The sequence below is a fragment of the Heterodontus francisci genome, chromosome 24 (assembly GCF_036365525.1).
Source record: "Heterodontus francisci isolate sHetFra1 chromosome 24, sHetFra1.hap1, whole genome shotgun sequence".
Taxonomy (NCBI): Eukaryota; Metazoa; Chordata; class Chondrichthyes; order Heterodontiformes; family Heterodontidae; genus Heterodontus; species Heterodontus francisci.
Genome location: NC_090394.1, coordinates 61882422 through 61903148, shown reverse-complemented (window position 1 = coordinate 61903148; position 20727 = coordinate 61882422). Strand labels below are relative to the sequence as shown.

At 43.0% G+C, this 20727-nt stretch overlaps 1 protein-coding gene across 1 annotated transcript in view; it reads left to right on the top strand.

The window, feature by feature from the left end:
- clec16a (C-type lectin domain containing 16A) overlaps window positions 1–20727 on the top strand; it is a 302517-nt gene that overhangs the window by 96899 nt on the left and 184891 nt on the right. The window contains exon 15 of the mRNA XM_068056378.1: window positions 4766–4875. Coding sequence (XP_067912479.1) covers window positions 4766–4875 — 110 coding nt within the window. The remainder of the gene's footprint in view (window positions 1–4765; window positions 4876–20727) is intronic.

Below are 20727 nucleotides of genomic sequence, written 5' to 3'. Positions count from 1 at the left end.
GATGGACTGTTTGAATTTAAGGATTTAGCGGGGTCCCTCAAACAGGGCGAATGCTTTGATGGTGCAGGTTACCACTGGAAGCCCGAAAAATATAGTAAGCAGAGAATAATATGCAGAAACGCTCTCGTGGTGGATGACTTGTCAGATAACTCTCATAAGCACAGGGTGTGTTTAGCTCCAGAGGATATTTAAAAAGCATAAGAAACTAGGACCATGTGTCTTTAGGAGAATGCAACCAAAAATGCACAGAACATGCACTATATGTGTTTCTTTTGTGTGACAGAATAGCTTTAACTCTACAATGCACCCCATTTAGTTGTTTGATGAATTTTGTGGTTGTCAAAGTGAAATATGTTCGTGCCAGGAAATGGAATATTCACAGACCTTGATGTTTCTTAATATGTGCCCCTCCATTAATGACAAATCCTAAATCTGAACATCAAGATCTGTTGGTATCAGTGACTTGAAGTTTGTATCTGGCTTGTAAAACTCCATGGTATAGTCCCCAGTTGCCCACATAGCCAAAATATGCACTTCTTGTCTATCCTTTTTAAAAAATATATATTACAGTGAAGGCACTTAAGTCATGGCCTGCTCATGTCGCAATGTGTTTCCATTGCGAGTACCTTTTGTATGCCTCACGCATCTTGATCCCAATTTATGTCTGGATGCCAACAGAAGACATGTTGGACTTGATTGTGATGACCTATTGAGTCAAAGTCAAAGAGACTTAGCAGTTGGCAGGAAAAAAGACAGAAGTGCAAGGAGAGAGCCAACTGTGTAACAGCCCCGACAACCAATTTTATCTGCAGCAACTGTGGAAGAATCTGCCACTCTAGAATTGGCCTTTATAGCCACTCCAGGCGCTGCTTCACAAACCACTGACCACCTCCAGGCACTTACCTGTTGTCTCTGGAGACAAGGAGGCCAAAAAGAAGAAAGATTGAGTTGCATACCATGTTAACCCCTTTCCACTGAATAATGATGGCTATTTGTTCAAGGTAGAGTGTGGTTGTTTGTGTCTATGAATTGGTACTGCAACCTAAAGTCACCAGTTTCAGGAAGGTGTGAAAACTGAATGAAGAAAAAACTGATGTGTCCAGGTTGACTCAACAAAGCCAATAGTTTGTCGAACTTTATAAGCAAAACAGCAGAATACAAGTCAGAGAAAATCACGATCAGGCTACATAGTGCTTTGGTCAAACCATACCTTCTGTACTGTGTCCAGTTTTGGTTACTGAGCTACAGAACTGGTTTCCTATATGAGAGATTGGAGGTATGAGGAAAAACTGGAGAGACTTCGACTTTGGAAAGTGGTGACTGAGATCTGTAAGATCGCCTCTAAGATAGTAAATGATGTGGACTAGCAGAGGTAGAATCCGTTGAGAACCAATTGGATGCTGCAGTTGGAGAAAAAATTATTTCTGGGTGGATGAACTCAGAAGGGGTTACATGACCTTTCTCATTCATAATTTCGTTCTGATGGGCAGCCAGGTTGCCTAACTCTGCTAATCTGCTATTGTCAAATTCCAAGTGACAGAATGGATCACCCCAGTGCTTCTGCCACAGTGTACATTGTTCATAAAATCTTGGGCTAATGATGCAGAACTTCGTGATACTAATGGTTCTTTTGCAATGGAAAGAAAGAAGTTGCAGATACAGAGCCCCTTTTATGACTCAGGAGGTTCCAAAGCACTTGACTTCAAAATGATGTCATTGGCTATACAGTCACAGTTATATTGAAGAAAGAAACTCCTAAAGAGAGCTTCAGCAAAATACCACATATCAAATAAAATGTTTGGAGACACTCCAAATTCTAAATTTTTATACCAAACCCCTCCTGAAGAGTTTCTGTGCATGGAATGCTCAAGCAGAAACAGGGATAGCAGCAGATATGGTTATAACCTTTGGAAAAATGTTCATTTAATGTAATGAAGGCAAAAATATTCAAGGCTAGTTGGATGCTGAGATCATCTTAGATGAATGAATTATGATGAACTGAATGGCTTCCTTATCTGCATTTAAGTTGTGATCTGTGAATCGAAGAAAAGTCAAGGATGAGAAAAATGTCATTCACCCCCATCAAAACTCACTTCTCAAACCTGCTTTGAGGCATCTTGAAATTGCAGAGAGGTAATATTGATTCAAATAGAGGGTGCAACTTAACACGAGCATTAGGTTTTTGTGGATGACAGTAAAGGGAAATATCCATCACAAATGTTAATGTTTTAAGTATTCCAGGTGAAATACAGAGCCTGAAATTACCATCAACTGTTAGTAGAAACGACATTTTCCAAATTGTACCGAGACTATTTTTTGGTTTTGTTAATTACTGAAAGATGGGTGCAATATTTACCATATTTGAAAAGAAAAGGAAAATCGTTGTGTATGATATATTTTGTAGTTAACCACATCTTTGTTTAAATCAGTGAAATATAGTTGTGGCAATCCTTTGCTTTCTGGCTATAGATTAATTTATGCGATGTATTTATTGTGCTGATTCCTCATAATCTCCTCTTTTCCTCCTTCTCACCACTAATTGAATAATCAGGAGCTCACCTCTATTGATTTCACACGATCTCTGTTTTCATCCTCTCTTTCACCACGAATTGACTAATCAGGGACTTGCCTCCATTTTTGGCAGTAGTTTTGAGAAGCAACATACTTTAATTGTAAATGGGGGGGGCGGGGGGTGGTGGCGGCGGCAGAGGGTGACAAAATGTGGTTTCACATCAGATGAGCTGCTTGCTGTTTGCTGTTTCGTTGTGGTTGCACATGAGTCAGTGTGTGCAGAAGTAGATCTGCTGGGCATTATCCTTGAAGGCTGATGTCATTAGTAACGGATAAAGTATGGCTAAATGATGCCTAATGACTAAAGCATGCAAGAAATGATAAATTGCAGAATAGGTGGGTGGTTAAGTAGAAATTATATTCTTAAATGTATCGTTAAGATATAGCGCGGAGGAAGAGGATTGTCTTGTTATCGCTGGCTCCCTGGCACTGGAGCATTATGCCCCATTACTTTGAGATATGCCTGTAATGTAAGCACCCATGCTAGTGACATTGGATGCTCCTGAAACCCTCCTTTAAAAAGAAGTTTCACTGTGTATAATATCGAAGTATCACCAGCAATAAAGATAAATTACTGTCTCCGTCAACTTGCATCTAACCTTTGATCCATGCTGCTATATTTCCTCCTGTCCTAAATGCCTGAATTTTTTTTGTCCTAAGCCTCCTGTAGATCTTCTGAAAATTCATGTAGAATACATCTACTGCATTCCCTTTACCTAGACATTTAGTCATTAAAAAAAAATCTTCAGTTAAGCATGCAGTGCTTTTATTAAATCCAGGCTGAAGGTCCTTGATTTTCTTTAAATGTTCACTAATTTGGTTTCCACTTGTAGATTCTTAAGATAAAAGCAGGAAATGCTGGAAACACTCAGCACATCGAGCAGCATATGTAGAGAGAGGAACAGAGTTAATGTTTCAGTTCAATGACTTTGCATCAGAAGTCATTTTATTTCCGATTTTCAGCATCCACTGTATTCTGCTTTTGTATAGATTATTAAGAGTTTGCCCACAGTCTACATTAGACTAATTGGACTTTAGTTACTTTGCTTAGTCTTTATTCAATTCTTGAACAAAGATGTTACATTGGTGACCTTTCAGTCACTTGGCACAATTTGCTTATTTGAGGATTGAAACATTGTGGTCAGAGCCTCTGCCAACTGCTCTCTGACATCTTTGAATAGTTATGGTGCTGCCGTTAGGTCCGGTGATTCATTTATCTTCAGTTCTGCTAATGTTTGCCAGAATCAATTTCTTTTCTCCAGTTGTTTCTAAAATTGTTTCATATCCTCCTCACTTTATGCCTGTGTTCTTACTTCCACTATCATTTGTAAAAACTAATACAAAATATTTATTTAAATCTGTGCCATCCCTTTATCTTCCACAACTAAATGCCTCCCTTCATCGCTGACATCTCAAACTATTTTAGATTTTATATGCTAATAAGTCTTTACCAGTCTTTTTTCTATCTTTTATAATTTCTCTAGCCCATCTAATCTATTTTATTACCTCTCCACTATAGTTTTATATTTATTATTTCCTCTGGTATTTTTACCCCATGTCTAACCATATGCCTCCCTCTGATCCTGCCAGTAGTTGTGGTTTTGAGTATTCTAACTTGGGTAACAAGAAGGTTCAGCAATAAAGTATACATAAACATTTGTTTCTCACCATTAGCAAGAAGATTATGTTAGATAATAAAAACAAGAAGTGCTGGAACCACTCAGCAGGTCTGGCAGCATCTGTGGAAAGAGAAGCAGAGTTAACGTTTCGGGTCAGTGACCCTTCTTCGGAAGGGTCTTTTATTTCAGATTTCCAGCATCCGCAGTATTTTGCTTTTATTAAGATTATGTTCGCTTGGGTTGCACACACATGTTTTAAGCAATGCATCGCAAATATGAATTTAAAAAAAAATTGAATTTCTCAACAGAAGGAAAAAGAAATCAGTAAACAGTTATAGAATTTTGCCTAATCTTACAACAACCTTTGATTCCCTTTTCAAGGAAAACCTCCCAAAATAGCTGTGTAACATATTTAGCCAGAAGGTGAGCATTTGCCGATCAAAAAGACATGTATAATAGTGGTGAATAGAGACTGGATCCAGCACAACATGATACCATGTTGAATTATAGAAAATATACATTTGCCAGAACAAACGTGACAGGTGTGGTAAGGGTTATTTTGTTTCTTTTTACAGATGGGAAAATTCGTTTGGCTACACTGGAGCTTGCCTGCCTCTTACTTAAGCAACTTGTGCTATCACATGGCAACTGTATTATTAAAGATGTGCATCTTGCCTGTCATGAGGTAAAGATTTTGGATTTTTAAAAATTTGTATGAAGTGTTTGAAAGGGCAGTTATATTATCAAAGAGGCTGTTATCTTTGTGCGCAGTAGTTTAAAATAAATTCACGTTAAAGACATTGCATTGTAGAGAAAACATGATCCCAAAGAAGTGGAGGGCTTCACCTATTGCAGAACCAGTTAGCATCCATTCATAAATACAAATGCTGCCTTTCTTCCAGTTAGGTGATTGTATGTGCCCAGCTGTTGAATATAATGTAATATTTTTAGCACTGCAAACTTTGGTGTATGTGACATGGATCAGAATACTTAGCTATTCCATTACAGTTCTTGTGGACCATTCATTTATAACAATGAAGTGAGTTTTGTTGAAGCAATTTCCACACCATCGCCTCTTGGGTACAAATTTCTTAAAACTGAGATTCAAATCCCATTTTCAAAGGGCATAGAAAGCTGAAGGCCTTCATTCAAAAGCTGCAACCTTCAATCAGACACTGTTCCTGCAATTAATCTTGTTGCTAGTGGCTTTTCTAACAATGGTTTTACTACTGACCAGCAATTATTCAGATCTTCGTGTTTTGGAGTACTGAAAGGATTGCCCCAATCAGCAACTGTTAAACAAACAGGGACTTCGCTTGCTCTCCCACCACTTTCATACACTTAAGATTTGAAAATAATTTAGATTTGATGCAAGTCTTCTTTAAGACTATTCAGATATCATTAATGTTAGTGCTCATAATGTTGAGAAAATTAACCACCACAATATACAGCAACGCAACTACAAGATGACATTATTGACATCACTAGGTCAAGAACAGCATAGGATGTGAGGAAGATGCAAAGAGTCTCCAGTGTGATTTGGACAAGTTGGGTGAGTGGGCAAATGCATGGCAGATGCATTATCACGTGGATAAATGTGAGGTTATCCACTTTGGTTGTAAAAGCAGAAAGGCAGATGATAGATTGGCAACGAGACCTGAGTGTCCTTGTACACCAGTCGCTGAAAGCAAGTATTCAAGTGCAGCAAGCAATTAGGAAGGCGAATGGTATGTTGGCCTTCATTGCAAGAGGATTTGAGTACAGGAGCAAGGATGTTTTACTGCAGTTATACAGGGCATTGGTAAGACCACATCTGGAGTATGGTGTGCAGTTTTGGTTGCCTTATCTGAGGAAGGATGTCTACATAATATGCAAGCTAAGAGTGGTAGAAATAGGCACATATCTAGTGACCTGCTATATCACTAACTTACAACTGTAAAAACACTTCTTTTAAACTATAGCTCATTGAAAATTTGGTGGAGAGTAATGCTGGAGGAAATCTGTCCTATCAAAAGAAACTGAATACTTTCACGAATCATATAGAATGGCCAAGCTGCAAGGGCATCCCCATTGACTGACCTCAGCAGGTCATTTAGTTTATATTGCACAAAATGGATACCTGCAGGATTCAATTGAGGTGCAGGTAACTAAATACATTTTTTAAAAAAACTTCGCATAATGGTGGAGATTATCCATTGGCAAGTACATCTCATTGATGATTATTGAATTAGTTCGGAAAACATTTACCTAAAATGAGTTTCAGAATATTTTTTGTGAGAAACAAAGTAATATACATTATCAGGTTAATTTATAATAATATTTTACCTGATGATTAGAAGTATTGAAGAAAGGGGATAACAATGGGATTTAGCAGCAATTGAGCAAGTGTCTAACATGGGTTTTTACTCTAACAGTGTAAAATCATGTTTATGTGAACAATAGGATAATGTTTCTGTCTGTGTGCCTCTCTCCTCATTTGAAATCCTATTTACATTCATTGTCCAATTTTTATTTAGAAAAAATACTGTAGATAGTTATTATTTGAATTTTTAAACTTGCCACGAGGTGTATAAATCAGCGGTGTCTATCATTCTTGAAGTGGGCATCTGCCTATTTATAATTTCCACCCCCCCCCCCCCCTGCACTCTCAGTCTTTCATTTAAAAAAAAAAGGTTCAATATAAATTTTACTTGAATAAATCACATTGAAATTTGTCCTCTGGGTTCTCTTCACATGATTTTGAAAAGGACCATGCAGATACTGTTTAGAGGCTAAAGGGAAGCATTCTGCCATTTGGGTTGACTAGCTGCTACTGTTGTATTCTGGGAAAATGTAAATACTGTACATGTTTAAGGCTGCAGGATTTGCCTTCAGCTAAGAATCAACAAAAGTTCAACCTAAGGCTGAGATTTTCGAGTAAAAATATTAATGAAGGTACCCAAAGGGACACAAAACAATTTTATACTCCAAGTTCTTGAAATATGTATATTCTGTTTCTTTTTGGTAATGCTAGCCATATTTTTGGACAGTTACTGAGAAAAAAAGCAGCAGATGAACATTTTTTATTTTTGGAAGTGTTTTGAGTGATTCGGTTGGTTCATCTTTCCTTCTAGCCATATGTCCCCCGGCTAACTTTCCAGGATTTCTTTTAGAAATTGTTAGTTAGTTATTCATAGTTTTCTCGTTACTTTTTCGTTTTGCTTTGTGCTATCCCCACCTTTTGCAGTTCTGATTTGACTCGTAGTAAAACAGCAGCAAGTTAAAGTGCAATTTCGAAAGTGTGGTGACATGGGTCTCTGAATAGTGAAGGAAATTATTTTTAATGCATGTCTTTATGCTATAGTCTTGATGTTTATTGGGACTTTGTGTTTTCTTCCTCTTCTAAAAACAACAAAGTACCCTTCATGTCTTGTCAATATGACCCTGAAGGATTGTGTGCAGGCTGACATTGGTATTCACTTTGACTAGGTACTGATATGAATCAACAATTATCCTATGTATCTACCAATTGATGCCTTCAAGATTCCCTCTTCAAGACACTTTAATATCATATTTGGCTGCAGTCACCCCTAAATCCCATTTGTTAGCCCATTGCTCAAGAAAGTGAGCAAAGTGAATTAGATCCCTTGATGAGGCATAGGATCATACAGCGCAGATAGAGGCCATTTAGCCCGGCGTGTCTGTGCTGGCTCTCTGCAAAAGCAACTCACCTAGTCCCACACCCCCTCCTTTTCCCCATAGCTCTGCAAATATTTTCTCTTCAGATAATTATCTAGTTCTGTTTTGAGAGCCACAATTGAATCTGCCTCCACCACACTCCCTGACATTGTATTTCAGCTCTTAACCACTCACCGCATTTTTAAAAAATTCCTCATGTTGTCTTTGATGTAAGGTGATTGGCAGAAGAACCAATGTCCTCTGGTTCTCAACCCTTGTGCCAATGGGAACAGTTTCTCCCTGTCTACTCTGTCCAGATCGCTCAGAATTTTGAACACCAACATCAGTCCATCAACATTACAATGCCAACTGTGAAAAGAAAAGCTGGAAATGACAGAACAGATGCTCCTCGGCTCCTCCTTTATGATGCCATTATTGAGTAAAGCTTTGAATAGAATAGATGCCAGTGGACAAGCTTGTCTTGCTGATCTTTGAAGAGGGATCATTCAGCAAGTCTTTCATCTATCCCTGTATGGCGCTTGAGGCTGGGGTCCATATCTTGAATAAAATCCTAGATTCTATGGAATTCTGTCATACTTTCTGGCTTCTTTGAGAGCCAAAAGAGAGAGTGGCTTGGATGCCTATCAAGAAAGTTGGAATACCTTGAACCTTACAGCCTTCTGCAATATTGGATGAATCGACAAGCTGCCCTTTTCTGACACCACAAGACTCCAAGGCATCTAGTATCTGCTGTGACCATGTGTAGGACCAATTTAATAGCCACTCTACAAGATTCCTCAGTAGTTTTCAGGCTTGGTAGGATCTATTTTGTGGATAGATGTCTGTATTCTGACTGTATTCTGGAACACTGAGGCTATGCTTGTTTCAAGTAGAATTCTATTCATCGTCTTGAAAGAAGAAACTCCAAAACAACTTTGTGGGCTTTGGCGCTGTTTTTTTCCCAGACTTTACAATTCTCTCCCTTTCTCTACAGCAGGAATCTATTGCTGACATTTATCCTACTGGAAACACATGTCAGCACGAAATAATGTTAATTGGCATATGTGATATTGTCTTCAATAAATTTTGTGTGACCTGCAAAAGGCTTTATAGGCAGAGACTAAAGCGGCCAGTCTTTTCTTTGACTACATAATTTCCAAACTGCTGTGGAAGAAATCTTGAGGCATATTATGCTTATTTTGCAAAACTGAAGAGCTTTATAACCACCGCAAAGCTATAACTAGTCAGAATAACTAGTTATATTGACACATTTTCTTTTATGATGCAATCTTGGGATATGTTAAAACCATGACTTCATTCCTTTACTGTAAGTTTGAGGTAAAATACATGTTGAGTCATTGTTCTCACATCCATTTTTCGGTGGAGAATCTCAAAAGAAATTCGATCTCTGTCTTGTGTTTCAAATTGCACTTTTTTTTGTTTGAAAATTAGTTCCAATTTTTCCTCTTAAAGATGAATAAACTTGGTAAAATGTTGGAAGCAGTTGGATTGTAGTCCCATTTATTTGCATGTCACTGGATGCCAAAACCTCCACCTCTCTACCCTTCTCTTTTAAGATGCTCCTTAAAACCTACCTCTTTGACCAGGCTTTTGATCTACTTATGTGACATAAGATGGCTCCTGGGCTGGAAGCTCCCTTGCTGTTCAACTCTATCCATGGCCATCTGCTCCCATCCCTAACGTTTTCTCCCCCAATCTGCCCTCTTAAACTGTTTAAATTCCCCTGGCTCTTTAAATCAGTTCATTTTAGCCCGATCTAAAGGCTAACAGTTAGTTTAGTGTATGTTACCTGGGCCCACTGCCCTCCCCCAGCCACACCTGCTCTTTGCTTTCTCAATGAAATTGATCCAGATGAAACTGACGAGCACAGCTGCCGATTCTTCAATCTCCGATCCTGCTGTCTTCACCGCCCAGAGTGTCTGCAGCCACGGCGTGCGGTAAGTCCATTGAGGTGAAGAAGGAGCAGCGGGACCCGAGAGAAGTCTTGTGAAAAGGTGCCCCGAACACCCAAAAAATCCACGAACTGCCCCCCCGGCCGCAACTTCAAAGCGCCCGCGGGAGATGGCTCGGAGAGCATCTGCAGCGCACTGTCGGCAATGCTGCATGCCTTTATTTAAACCACTGCAAAAAAAAAACCCTTAGCAAATGTAATCACCTCTAAGTCTGCCAAATGATGCTTCACCTCCCGAAGGATGTGGATGAGCTTTCCGGACGTCAATGGTGGGCACTGAGGAAATGGCTTATTACCTGCACCAGCTTCTCCCCCCACTTTACCCCCCTTCCACCGTCCCCTTCCCTGCTCCACCCTCTCAGCTCACCCCCTCACAACCCCGTCGCAGCCCGCCCCCCCCCTCACACCATCTTCACCCTGCACCCCCCCCACCCCCTCCCTCTACCCCTCCCCCTTGCATCCCCTCCTCCCACCGGCACCATCCTACACCTGTGTAGGGGCCCCAACAACCCCACTGCCTTGTGGGTGTCTCGGGAGAGACCAAGGCTAAGGGAGTAAACCCTAACATGATCCGGAGCGGAACCCCGTAGGCGTTCATGTGTCACCTTTGGCATGTTTCCAGCAGTTCCTGCAGCCATACTGGTGCCAAACGTCGTGTCCTGCACTCCTTTGGACCCCACCAGAAAGGCCGAGAGGGGGGTTTTTGACGACTGGGCAACTCTCAACCTCCATAAATTTGCCCAGGCATGCGCCATGGAGAGGTCACTCCATAGTTGCCTCACAGCGACTAAAACAACACGGAAGGCAGCAGTTATGGGTTATAAGTCCAGATAAATTGGCGTAGAAACTGGGCGCCACGGGTTGCCTTTGTCGGTGGGAGAGGTCATTGCACCTCACTGGACAGCTACTGCCCGCCTCAAACCGGGCAGCCCCCGGTCAATAGGATTCTGTCCCGCCACAGTCTGCCTGCTTCAATGGGTGCTTGGAGCTCAGGGTCATTGCCCGAAAGGTGGACTGATACACCGCACCAAACAACATGAAAAAAGGAAAGAAGGTACCAGCCCTTCGCTTTGCAAGCTGGAACGTCAGAACTATGTGTCCTGGCCTGTCGGAAGACCTTGCACAAATCAACGATTCTCGGAGGACCGCCATCATTAACAACGAGCTCAGTAGATTCAATGTGGACATTGCAGCACTTCAGGAGACTCGCCTCCCCGCGAGTGGCTCTCTAGCAGAGCAAGACTACACCACCTTCTGGCAGGGCAGGGATCCTGAAGAACCAAGGCAGCATGGAGTGGGCTTCGCCATCAAAAACTCCTTGCTCAGCATGATAGAGCCTCCCTCAAATGGCTCGGAACGCATACTGTCCCTCCGACTGCTCACCACCTCTGGTCCAGTACACCTACTCAGCATCTATGCTCCAACACTCTGCTCCCCACCTGAAGCTAAAGACCAGTTCTATGAACAACTCCACAACATCATTAGCAGCATCCCCAACACCGAGCACCTATTCCTGCTGGGGGACTTTAATGCCAGGGTTGGGGCCGACCATGACTCATGGCCCTCCTGCCTTGGGCGCTATGGCGTTGGAAGGATGAATGAGAACGGGCAGAGACTGCTTGAGTTGTGTACCTATCATAACCTCTGCATCACCAACTCGTTCTTTCACACTAAACCCTGTCACCAGGTTTCATGGAGGCACCCAAGATCGCGTCGTTGGCACCAGCTAGGCCTCATTGTCACAAGGCGAGCCGCCTTAAACAGTGTTCAAATCACACGCAGCTTCCACAGTGCGGACTGCGACACCGACCACTCCCTGGTGTGCAGCAAGGTTAGACTCAGACCAAAGAAGTTGCATCATTCCATGCAGAAGGGCCACCCGCGCATCAACACGAGCAGAATTTCTCACCCACAGCTGTTACAAAAATTTCTAAATTCACTTGTAACAGCCCTTCAAAACACTCCCACAGGGGATGCTGAGACCAAGTGGGCCCACATCAGAGACGCCATCTATGAGTCAGCTTTGACCACCTACGGCAAAAGTGCGAAGAGAAATGCAGACTGGTTTCAATCTCATAATGAAGAGCTGGAACCTGTCATAGCCGCTAAGCGCATTGCACTGTTGAACTACAAGAAAGCCCCCAGCGATTTAACATCCGCAGCACTTAAAGCAGCTAGAAGTACTGCACAAAGAACAGCTAGGCATTGCGCAAACGACTACTAGCAACACCTATGCAGTCATATTCAGCTGGCCTCAGACACCGGAAACATCAGAGGAATGTATGATGGCATGAAGAGAGCTCTTGGGCCAACCATCAAGAAGATCGCCCCCCTCAAATCTAAATCGGGGCACATAATCACTGACCAACGCAAACAGATGGACCGTTGGGTTGAGCACTACCTAGAACTGTACTCCAGGGAGAATGCTGTCACTGAGACTGCCCTCAATGCAGCCCAGCCTCTACCAGTCATGGATGAGCTGGACAGACAGCCAACCAAATCGGAACTCAGTGATGCCATTGATTCTCTAGCCAGTGGAAAAGCTCCTGGGAAGGACAGCATTACCCCTGAAATAATCAAGAGTGCCAAGCCTGCTATACTCTCAGCACGACATGAACTGCTATGCCTGTGCTGGGACGAGGGAGCAGTACCCCAGGACATGCGCAATGCCAATATCATCACCCTCTATCAAAGCAAAGGTGACCGCGGTGACTGCAACAACTACCGTGGATACTCCCTGCTCAGCATAGTGGGGAAAGTCTTTGCTCGAGTCGCTCTGAACAGGCTCCAGAAGCTGGCCGAGCGCGTCTACCCTGAGGCACAGTGTGGCTTTCGTGCAGAGAGATCGACGATTGACATGCTGTTCTCCCTTCGTCAGATACAGGAGAAATGCCGCGAACAACAGATGCCCCTCTACGTTGCTTTCATTGATCTCACCAAAGCCTTTGACCTCGTCAGCAGACGTGGTCTCTTCAGACTACTAGAAAAGATCGGATGTCCACCAAAGCTACGAAGTATCATCACCTCATTCCATGACGATATGAAAGGCACAATTCAACATGGTGGCTTCTCATCAGAGCCCTTTCCTATCCTGAGTGGTGTGAAACAGGGCTGTGTTCTCGCACCCACACTTTTTGGGATTTTCTTCTCCCTGCTGCTTTCACATGCATTCAAATCCTCTGAAGAAGGAATTTTCCTCCACACAAGATCAGGGGGCATGTTGTTCAACCTTGCCCGTCTAAGAGCGAAGACCAAAGTACGGAAAGTCCTCATCAGGGAACTGCTCTTTGCTGACGATGCTGCTTTAACATCTCACTGAAGAGTGCCTGCAGAGTCTCATCGACAGGTTTGCGGCTGCCTGCAATGAATTTGGCCTAACCATCAGCCTCAAGAAAACGAACATCATGGGGCAGGACGTCAGAAATGCTCCATCCATCAATATTGGCGACCACGCTCTGGAAGTGGTTCAAGAGTTCACCTACCTAGGCTCAACTATCACCAGTAACCTGTCTCTAAATGCAGAAATCAACAAGCGCATGGGTAAGGCTTCCACTGCTATGTCCAGACTGGCCAAGAGAGTGTGGGAAAATGGCACACTGACACGGAACACAAAAGTCCGAGTGTATCAGGCCTGTGTCCTCAGTACCTTGCTCTATGGCAGCGAGGCCTGGACAATGTATGCCAGCCAAGAGCGACGTCTCAATTCATTCCATCTTCGCTGCCTTCGGAGAATACTTGGCATCAGGTGGCAGGACTATATCTCCAACACAGAAGTCCTTGAAGCGGCCAACACCCCCAGCTTATACACACTACTGAGTCAGCGGCGCTTGAGATGGCTTGGCCATGTGAGCCGCATGGAAGATGGCAGGATCCTCAAAGACACATTGTACAGCGAGCTCGCCACTGGTATCAGACCCACCGGCCGTCCATGTCTCCGCAATAAAGACGTCTGCAAACGCGACATGAAATCGTGTGACATTGATCACAAGTCGTGGGAGTCAGTTGCCAGCATTCGCCAGAGCTGGCGGTCAGCCATAAAGACAGGGCTAAAATGTGGCGAGTCGAAGAGACTTAGTAGTTGGCAGGAAAAAAGACAGAGGCGCAAGGAGAGAGCCAACTGTGCAACAGCCCCGACAAACAAATTTCTCTGCAGCACCTGTGGAAGAGCCTGTCACTCCAGAATTGGCCTTTATAGCCACTCCAGGCGCTGCTTCACAAACCACTGACCACCTCCAGGCGCGTATCCATTGTCTCTCGAGATAAGGAGGCCCAAAAGAATGTGGTTGGGTGTGAAATTTTGTTTCTTAATGCTCTTGTGAAGCACCTTTTAATGTTTTACTCTGTTAAAGGCACTATTTAAATGCAAATTGTTGTCAACTGATACAAATGTGCACAAGATCTCTGCATTGGAGGAGATATTTTGATGCCTTGTCTGGTGACCTCAGGTGCAAGGAATGATCAAATCATATGCTGATTTCTGACAAAGCAGACACCAGTCCGGTTAAAATTGTTAGCATGTGTAATGCTGTAACTTTCAAAAGTAATAGAATCCTGTATACAAGATTGCAACTATCATTCTAACTTCTCTAAAAGCCTTTATTAGAGTTGATTCATTAGATAAATCAGCTTCTGATTGCTGAGAAAAAGATATCTTTTAAAGAGGAGCAGGGGAGAACGCAGTGTATGCATAAGATGTTGTAAAATGACTAAGGATTTTTATGGTAGATATTCTCTGTGGATCAGAATTTCATGTCACTGTTGCAAGTGAGCTTTTTGTCCTTTATAATCTGGATTGCATCTTTTACTACCCAGTATGGTTAAGTGGTATCATTACCTAGGGATCATAACATAGAACCCATAGTCAAATTTTTACGAAAAAGTGAGGAGGGGGCTCGCAGTCACCTCTCTCACCCTTCCTCTTCTTTGACTGCAATAGGGTTTATTCCTTTAACGGTATTTGCGCTTACCACCTCAGTGAGTGTTTTACCGTTTTACTTTTAATGTGATCATGAAAGAACCAATCAGACAGGTTTTCTTTAGTTTAAACGAGAAAGAGGTAAGTTTATTATGCTCAACAAGCTAAACCCGATCTAAAATAATAAAAAATAAAGCTACACATTCATGCACACGAGGATCTCAGACACATGCAAATAGATTACAAAGTGGAAAGTAGGTGTTTTGGTTGGATTAAAGTCCAGAATAAATAAAAGTTAAATACACAGTTTGAGGTTGAATGATTCGGTGGTTGTCTGGCTGGAGTTGTATTCTTGAAGTCTTGGCTGGTCAAAATTCGCTTTGTGGCTTGCCCGCTTTGCTCAGGGTTTTCTTGAAGGCAGACTTGCGGGAGGCTCTCTTCCCCTGGTCTCTGGCTGTAGCAGTCTGTAGGCTTGGAGCGTCCACAGTCATAGTTTTCAAATTTGATGTTTTCTGGAAAGTGAGAAAGAAAGGGAGGCACGCAGCCTTCTCTGCTACTGCAGTCTCAGTTACTGCTTGTCTCTTGTGTGTAACAAAACTCCCAGTTTTTCACAGCCTGGGGAGACAGTCGCGTGGTTCAATCCCCTTTGTTTTTAATGAGGTCCAAACTCTTAAACCCAAAACCTGTTTCAGGTGGTATTGTCAGTGTTTATCCTCTGGAGGGACGCCTCCACTTATGAATGCCTTGAGATGCCTTTGAATATCCAGCTAACGAGGGTGATCTGGATAATCATCAGTTAGCCAAAGCATTCACAGAATCACAGAATAATACAGTGCGGAAGAGGCCCTTCGGCCCATCGAGTCTGCACCGATGCATTAAAGACACCTGACCTGTCTACCTAATCCCATTTGCCAGCACTTGGCCCATACCCTTGAATGTTATGACGTGCCAAGTGCTCATCCAGGTACTTTTTAAAGGATGTGAGGCAACACGCGTCTACCACCCTCCCAGGCAGTGCATTCCTGACTGTCGCCACCCTCTGGGTAAAACAAAAAAGTTCTTCCAGCTGCTCCTATTCACCCTGCCCATGCCCCTCATAATCTTGCACACCTCGATCAGGTCGCCCCTCAGTCTTCTCTGCTCCAGCGGAAACAACCCAAGCCTATCCAACCTCTCTTCATAGCTTAAATGTTCCATCTCAGGCACCATCCTGGTGAATCGCCTCTGCAACCCCTCCAGTGCAATCACATCCTTCCTATAATGTGGCGACCAGAATTGCACAATGTACTCCAGCTGTGGCCTTACCAAAGTTCTATACAACTCCAACGTGACCTCCCTGATTTTGTAATCTATGCCTCGATTGATAAAGGCAAGTGTCCCATATGCCTTCAGGGATCTATGGACAAACACGCCAAGGTCCCTTTGTTCCTCAGAACTCCCCAGTGTCAGGCCATTCATTGAATATTTCCGTGTCACATTACTCCTTCCAAAGTGCATCACCTCACACTTTTCAGGGTTAAATTCCATCTGCCATTTTTCTGCCCATTTGACCATCCCATCTATATCTTCCTGTAACCCAAGACACTCAACCTCACTGTTAACCACTCGGCCAATCTTTGTGTCATCCGCGAACTTACTGATCCTACCCCCCACATAGTCATCTATGTCGTTTATATAAATGACAAACAATAGGGGACCCAGCACATATCCCCGTGGTACGCCACTGGACACTGGCTTCCAGTCACTAAAACAGCCATCTGTAATCACTCTCTGTGTTTCCTACAGCTAAGCCAATTTTGAATCCACCTTATCAAATTACCCTGTATCCCATGTGCATTTGCTTTCTTGATAAGTCTCCCATGTGGGAATGTCCTGGCTGGGCTTGACTTCTGTCTCCGGTTGGGCCTTGGAATGTGCAAAGGTGTTTCAGATGCAAATTGCGGTGGCTGTCTTGGCTGCCAGTTTTTTTTTTAAAAAAAAAAGTGAACTGTCCGATTTTCTCCATTAAAAGTCTAATGTAAGTTTCTAACCGATGAATTAATATTTTTCATTTGGCATATAGTATTTTCTTGACTCCTCCGCACCACGTGGAATGAAATGTGACAAAAGGAGCATTTTATTAGTTGTGGAAAGGGAAAAAGAAAAAATATGCACATTCGTTCTGAACACTCGCTCCTCAAATACTCAGTCTTAGATTTGCTGCAGCTGGCTTTGTCTGCAACAGCTATGCTGATTTAATCATTTTTTGGAGTTTTGTCTGGGATGGTCATCTGTAGTCAAATTGGGTTAAAGTTTCTCTAGTGTTAATTTGTCATACCCTGGGGATGTGCATCTCAATAAACACATGGCTTGAGGTCTTCAAATTTCCATTATTGCTTGAGGCAAGTTCTCTTGTATGTACAAGCTTTAACCCCATAACTGCTGTTTTTGCAACACAAAGTCATAGAGTTTTACAGCACAGAAACGGGCCCTTCAGCCCAACGTGTCTTCGCCGACCATCAAGCACCCATCCAATCTCATCCCATTTTCCTGCACTTGGCCTGTAGCCTTGAATGCTATGGCATTTCAAGTGCTCATCTAGATACTACTTAAATGTTGTGAGGGTTCCTGCTTCTACCACCCCGTTAGGCAGTATGTTCCAGATTCCAACCACCCTATGGGTGAAAAATCTTTCCTCAACTCCCCTCTAAACCTCCTGCTCCTTTATCTTAGATCTGTGCTCCCTGGTTATTGACCCCTCCGCTAAGGGAAAAAGTTTTTTCCTATCTAGCCTATCAGTGGCCCTCATAATTTTATATACCTCAATCAGGTCCCCCCTCAGCCTTCTCCACTCCAAGGAAAACAACCTCAGCCTATCCAGTCTCTCTTAATAACTGAAATGCTCCAGCCCAGGCAACATCCTGGTGAATCTCCTCTGCACCCTCTCCAGTGCAATCGCATCCTTCCTATAATGTGGTGACCAGAACTGTACACAGTACTCCAGCAGTGGCCTAGCCAGCATTCTATGCAGCTCTAACATAACCTCAACAAGAAATGCTGGATTCACTCAGCAGGTCTGGCAGCATCTGTGGAAAGAGAAGCAGAGTTAACGTTTCGGGTCAGTGACCCTTCTTCGGAACTGACAAATATTAGAAAAGTCACAGATTATAAACAAGTGAGGTGGGGGTTGGGCAAGAGATAACAAAGGAGAAGGTGCAGATTGGACCAGGCCACATAGCTGACCAAAAGATCACAGAGCAAAGGCAAACAATATGTTAATGGTGTTTTGAAAGACAAAGCATTAGTACAGATTAGGTGTGAATATACTGAATATAGAACATCAGCAAGTGCAAACCTGAAGAAAAACAACCTGAAAAAAACAGTGGGTAAGCAAACTGAACAAACTAAGATGAAATGAAATAAATGCAAAAAATGTAAAAAGGAATGCAAAAAAAAAAGGAAGAAAAAATAACTAAAGATGACTAAAAATGAAAGTAAAGTGGGGGGCTGTCATGCTTTGAAATTATTGAACTCAATGTTCAGTCCGGCAGGCTGTAGTGTGCCTAATCGGTAGATGAGATGCTGTTCCTCGAGCTTGCGTTGATGTTCACTGGAACACTGCAGCAATCCCAGGACAGAGATGTGAGCATGAGAGCAGGGGGGAGTGTTGAAATGGCAAGCAACCGGAAGCTCAGGGTCCTGCTTGCGGACTGAGCGGAGATGTTCCGCAAAGCGGTCACCCAGTCTGCGCTTGGTCTCCCCAATCCTGCCATACCGCATCACCTCACACTTCTCAGGATTAAATTCTATTTGCCACTGCTCCGCCCATCTTACCAGCCCAACTATCGTCCTGTAATCTAATGCTTTCTTCCTCACTATTTACGACACCACCAATTTTCATGTCATCTGTGAACTTACTGATCATACTTCCTATATTCACGTCTAAATTATTAATGTACACTACAAACAGTAAGGGTCCCAGCACTGATCCCTGTGGTACACCACTGGTCACAGGCCTCCATTCGCAAAAATAACCCTCGACCATCCTTGCACTAAGCCAGTTTTGGATCCAATTTGCCAAATTGCCCTGGATCCCATGGATTCTTACCTTCTTAACCAATCTCCCATGTGGGACCTTATCAAAAGCCTTACCGAGGTACTGAACACATGGCTGTAACCATTTAGGTTCCAGCACCTTGATAGTTTTTCTCCCTATTGTGGTAGGGGGTAATAAATTGGTTTTTAGCCCCTGTGAGGTGTCTGAGAATTCCTCTGGGCCCTTGTCCTTGCTGAATTCTGAATTGAAATTGATGGGTTTAATTAGCTTTGGGTTTGGGACCTGATCCTTGGGTTCTTCAGTGGGTAGATCTACACTGATCTCACTTTTAGTTTTCTGGTGAGTCTTCAAAATGTTTTTACTTTAGGGCATTTTTCCTTCCCTTTTTCCTTTACTGTGGGAATGGTCTCTTTGCCTATCTGCCCCATGTCCTCTGGGACATTCCTGCTCACAGATGTCTGTCCAACTTTCACTGCTGCATTTCAACTACGTGAGGCATCTCCCTTACTGTTGACTTGGCCCTGTAGGTTTCTGTAAATGCCATTAGCAGCCTTGGTAGGGTGCCTCTTTGGCCTACATTTACATGGGAGAGTGTGGGATCTAATTTTCCCAACATTTCAGGGTTGGCTAACCGGACAGGCAGGGGGTACCAGTTGGGGATCCTGCTGGTCCTCCTCTAACCTATCCTCACTGTCCTCTTTGTCCCCTTCCTCCCTAACTGTCTGACATGCTTGGGCTTGTCTGCCCACTTTTGTTTCTGGCAGGGGTCCCACGCATTCCATTAACACTCCACTGAAGGGTTCCCCAAAAGCCGGTGTGAGAATTAGGAGTGCAGGTTTTATTGCAGGTTGGGGTTTCCCCTTAACCTGGCATGTGTGACAAGTTTTATAGAGCTCCACCGCATCTTTGTGGAATTTTGGCCAGTCAAAATGCTGTCTTATGCAGGCTTGGGTTTTTCGTACACCAGCATCTCCAGGCGTTGGACGTTCGTGGGCCATTCTTGGTATTTCTTTACGGTACCTCAGCGGCACCACTATCTGGTGAACCACTGTCCACTCTTCGTCCACAGGTCTGTGAGGAGGTCTCCACTTACTCATTATTTAAATAGTAGCACTCAGGGTCTCCCTTTGCTTCAGTTTCATTTTGGGTAGTCTGTGCTAACTTCTTGAATAGTGGCAAAATACTGCGGATGCTGGAAATCTGAAACAAAAACAAGAAATGCTGGAATCACTCAGCAGGTCTGGCAGCATCTGTGGAAAGAGAAGCAGAGTTAACGTTGCGGGTCAGCGACCCTTCTTCGGAACTGACAAATATTAGAGAAGTCACAGATTATAAACAAGTGAGGTGGGGGTGGGGCAAGAGATAACAAAGGAGAAGGTGCAGATTGGACCAGGCCACATAGCTGACCAAAAGGTCACGGAGCAAAGGCAAACAATATGTTAATGGTGTGTTGAAAGACAAAGCATTAGTACAGATTAGGTGTGAATACACTGAATATTGAACATCAGCAAGTGCAAACCTGAAGAAAAATAACCTGAAAAAAACAGTGGGTAAGCAAACTGAACAAACTAAGATGAAATGAAATAAATGCAAAAAAAATTGTAAAAAATGTAAAAAAGAATGTAAAAAAAAAAGGAAGAAAAAATAACTTAAAAATGAAAGTAAAATGGGGGGCTGTCATGCTCTGAAATTATTGAACTCAATTTTTCTTTTTTTTTCTGAACCTAGTCAAAAAGAAAAAGGTAGCATTCTTAAGGGCTGGAAGGCTAGGAACAGACGAATCCCTTGAGGAATATAAAGACAGTAGAAAGGTGCTTTTCTGAATGGAGGGATGTGACTAGTGTTCCGCAGGGATCGGTGCTGGGACCTTTGCTGTTTGTAGTTTATATAAATGATTTGGAGGAAAATGTAGCTGGTCTGATTAGTAAGTTTGTGGACGACACAAAGGTTGGTGGAG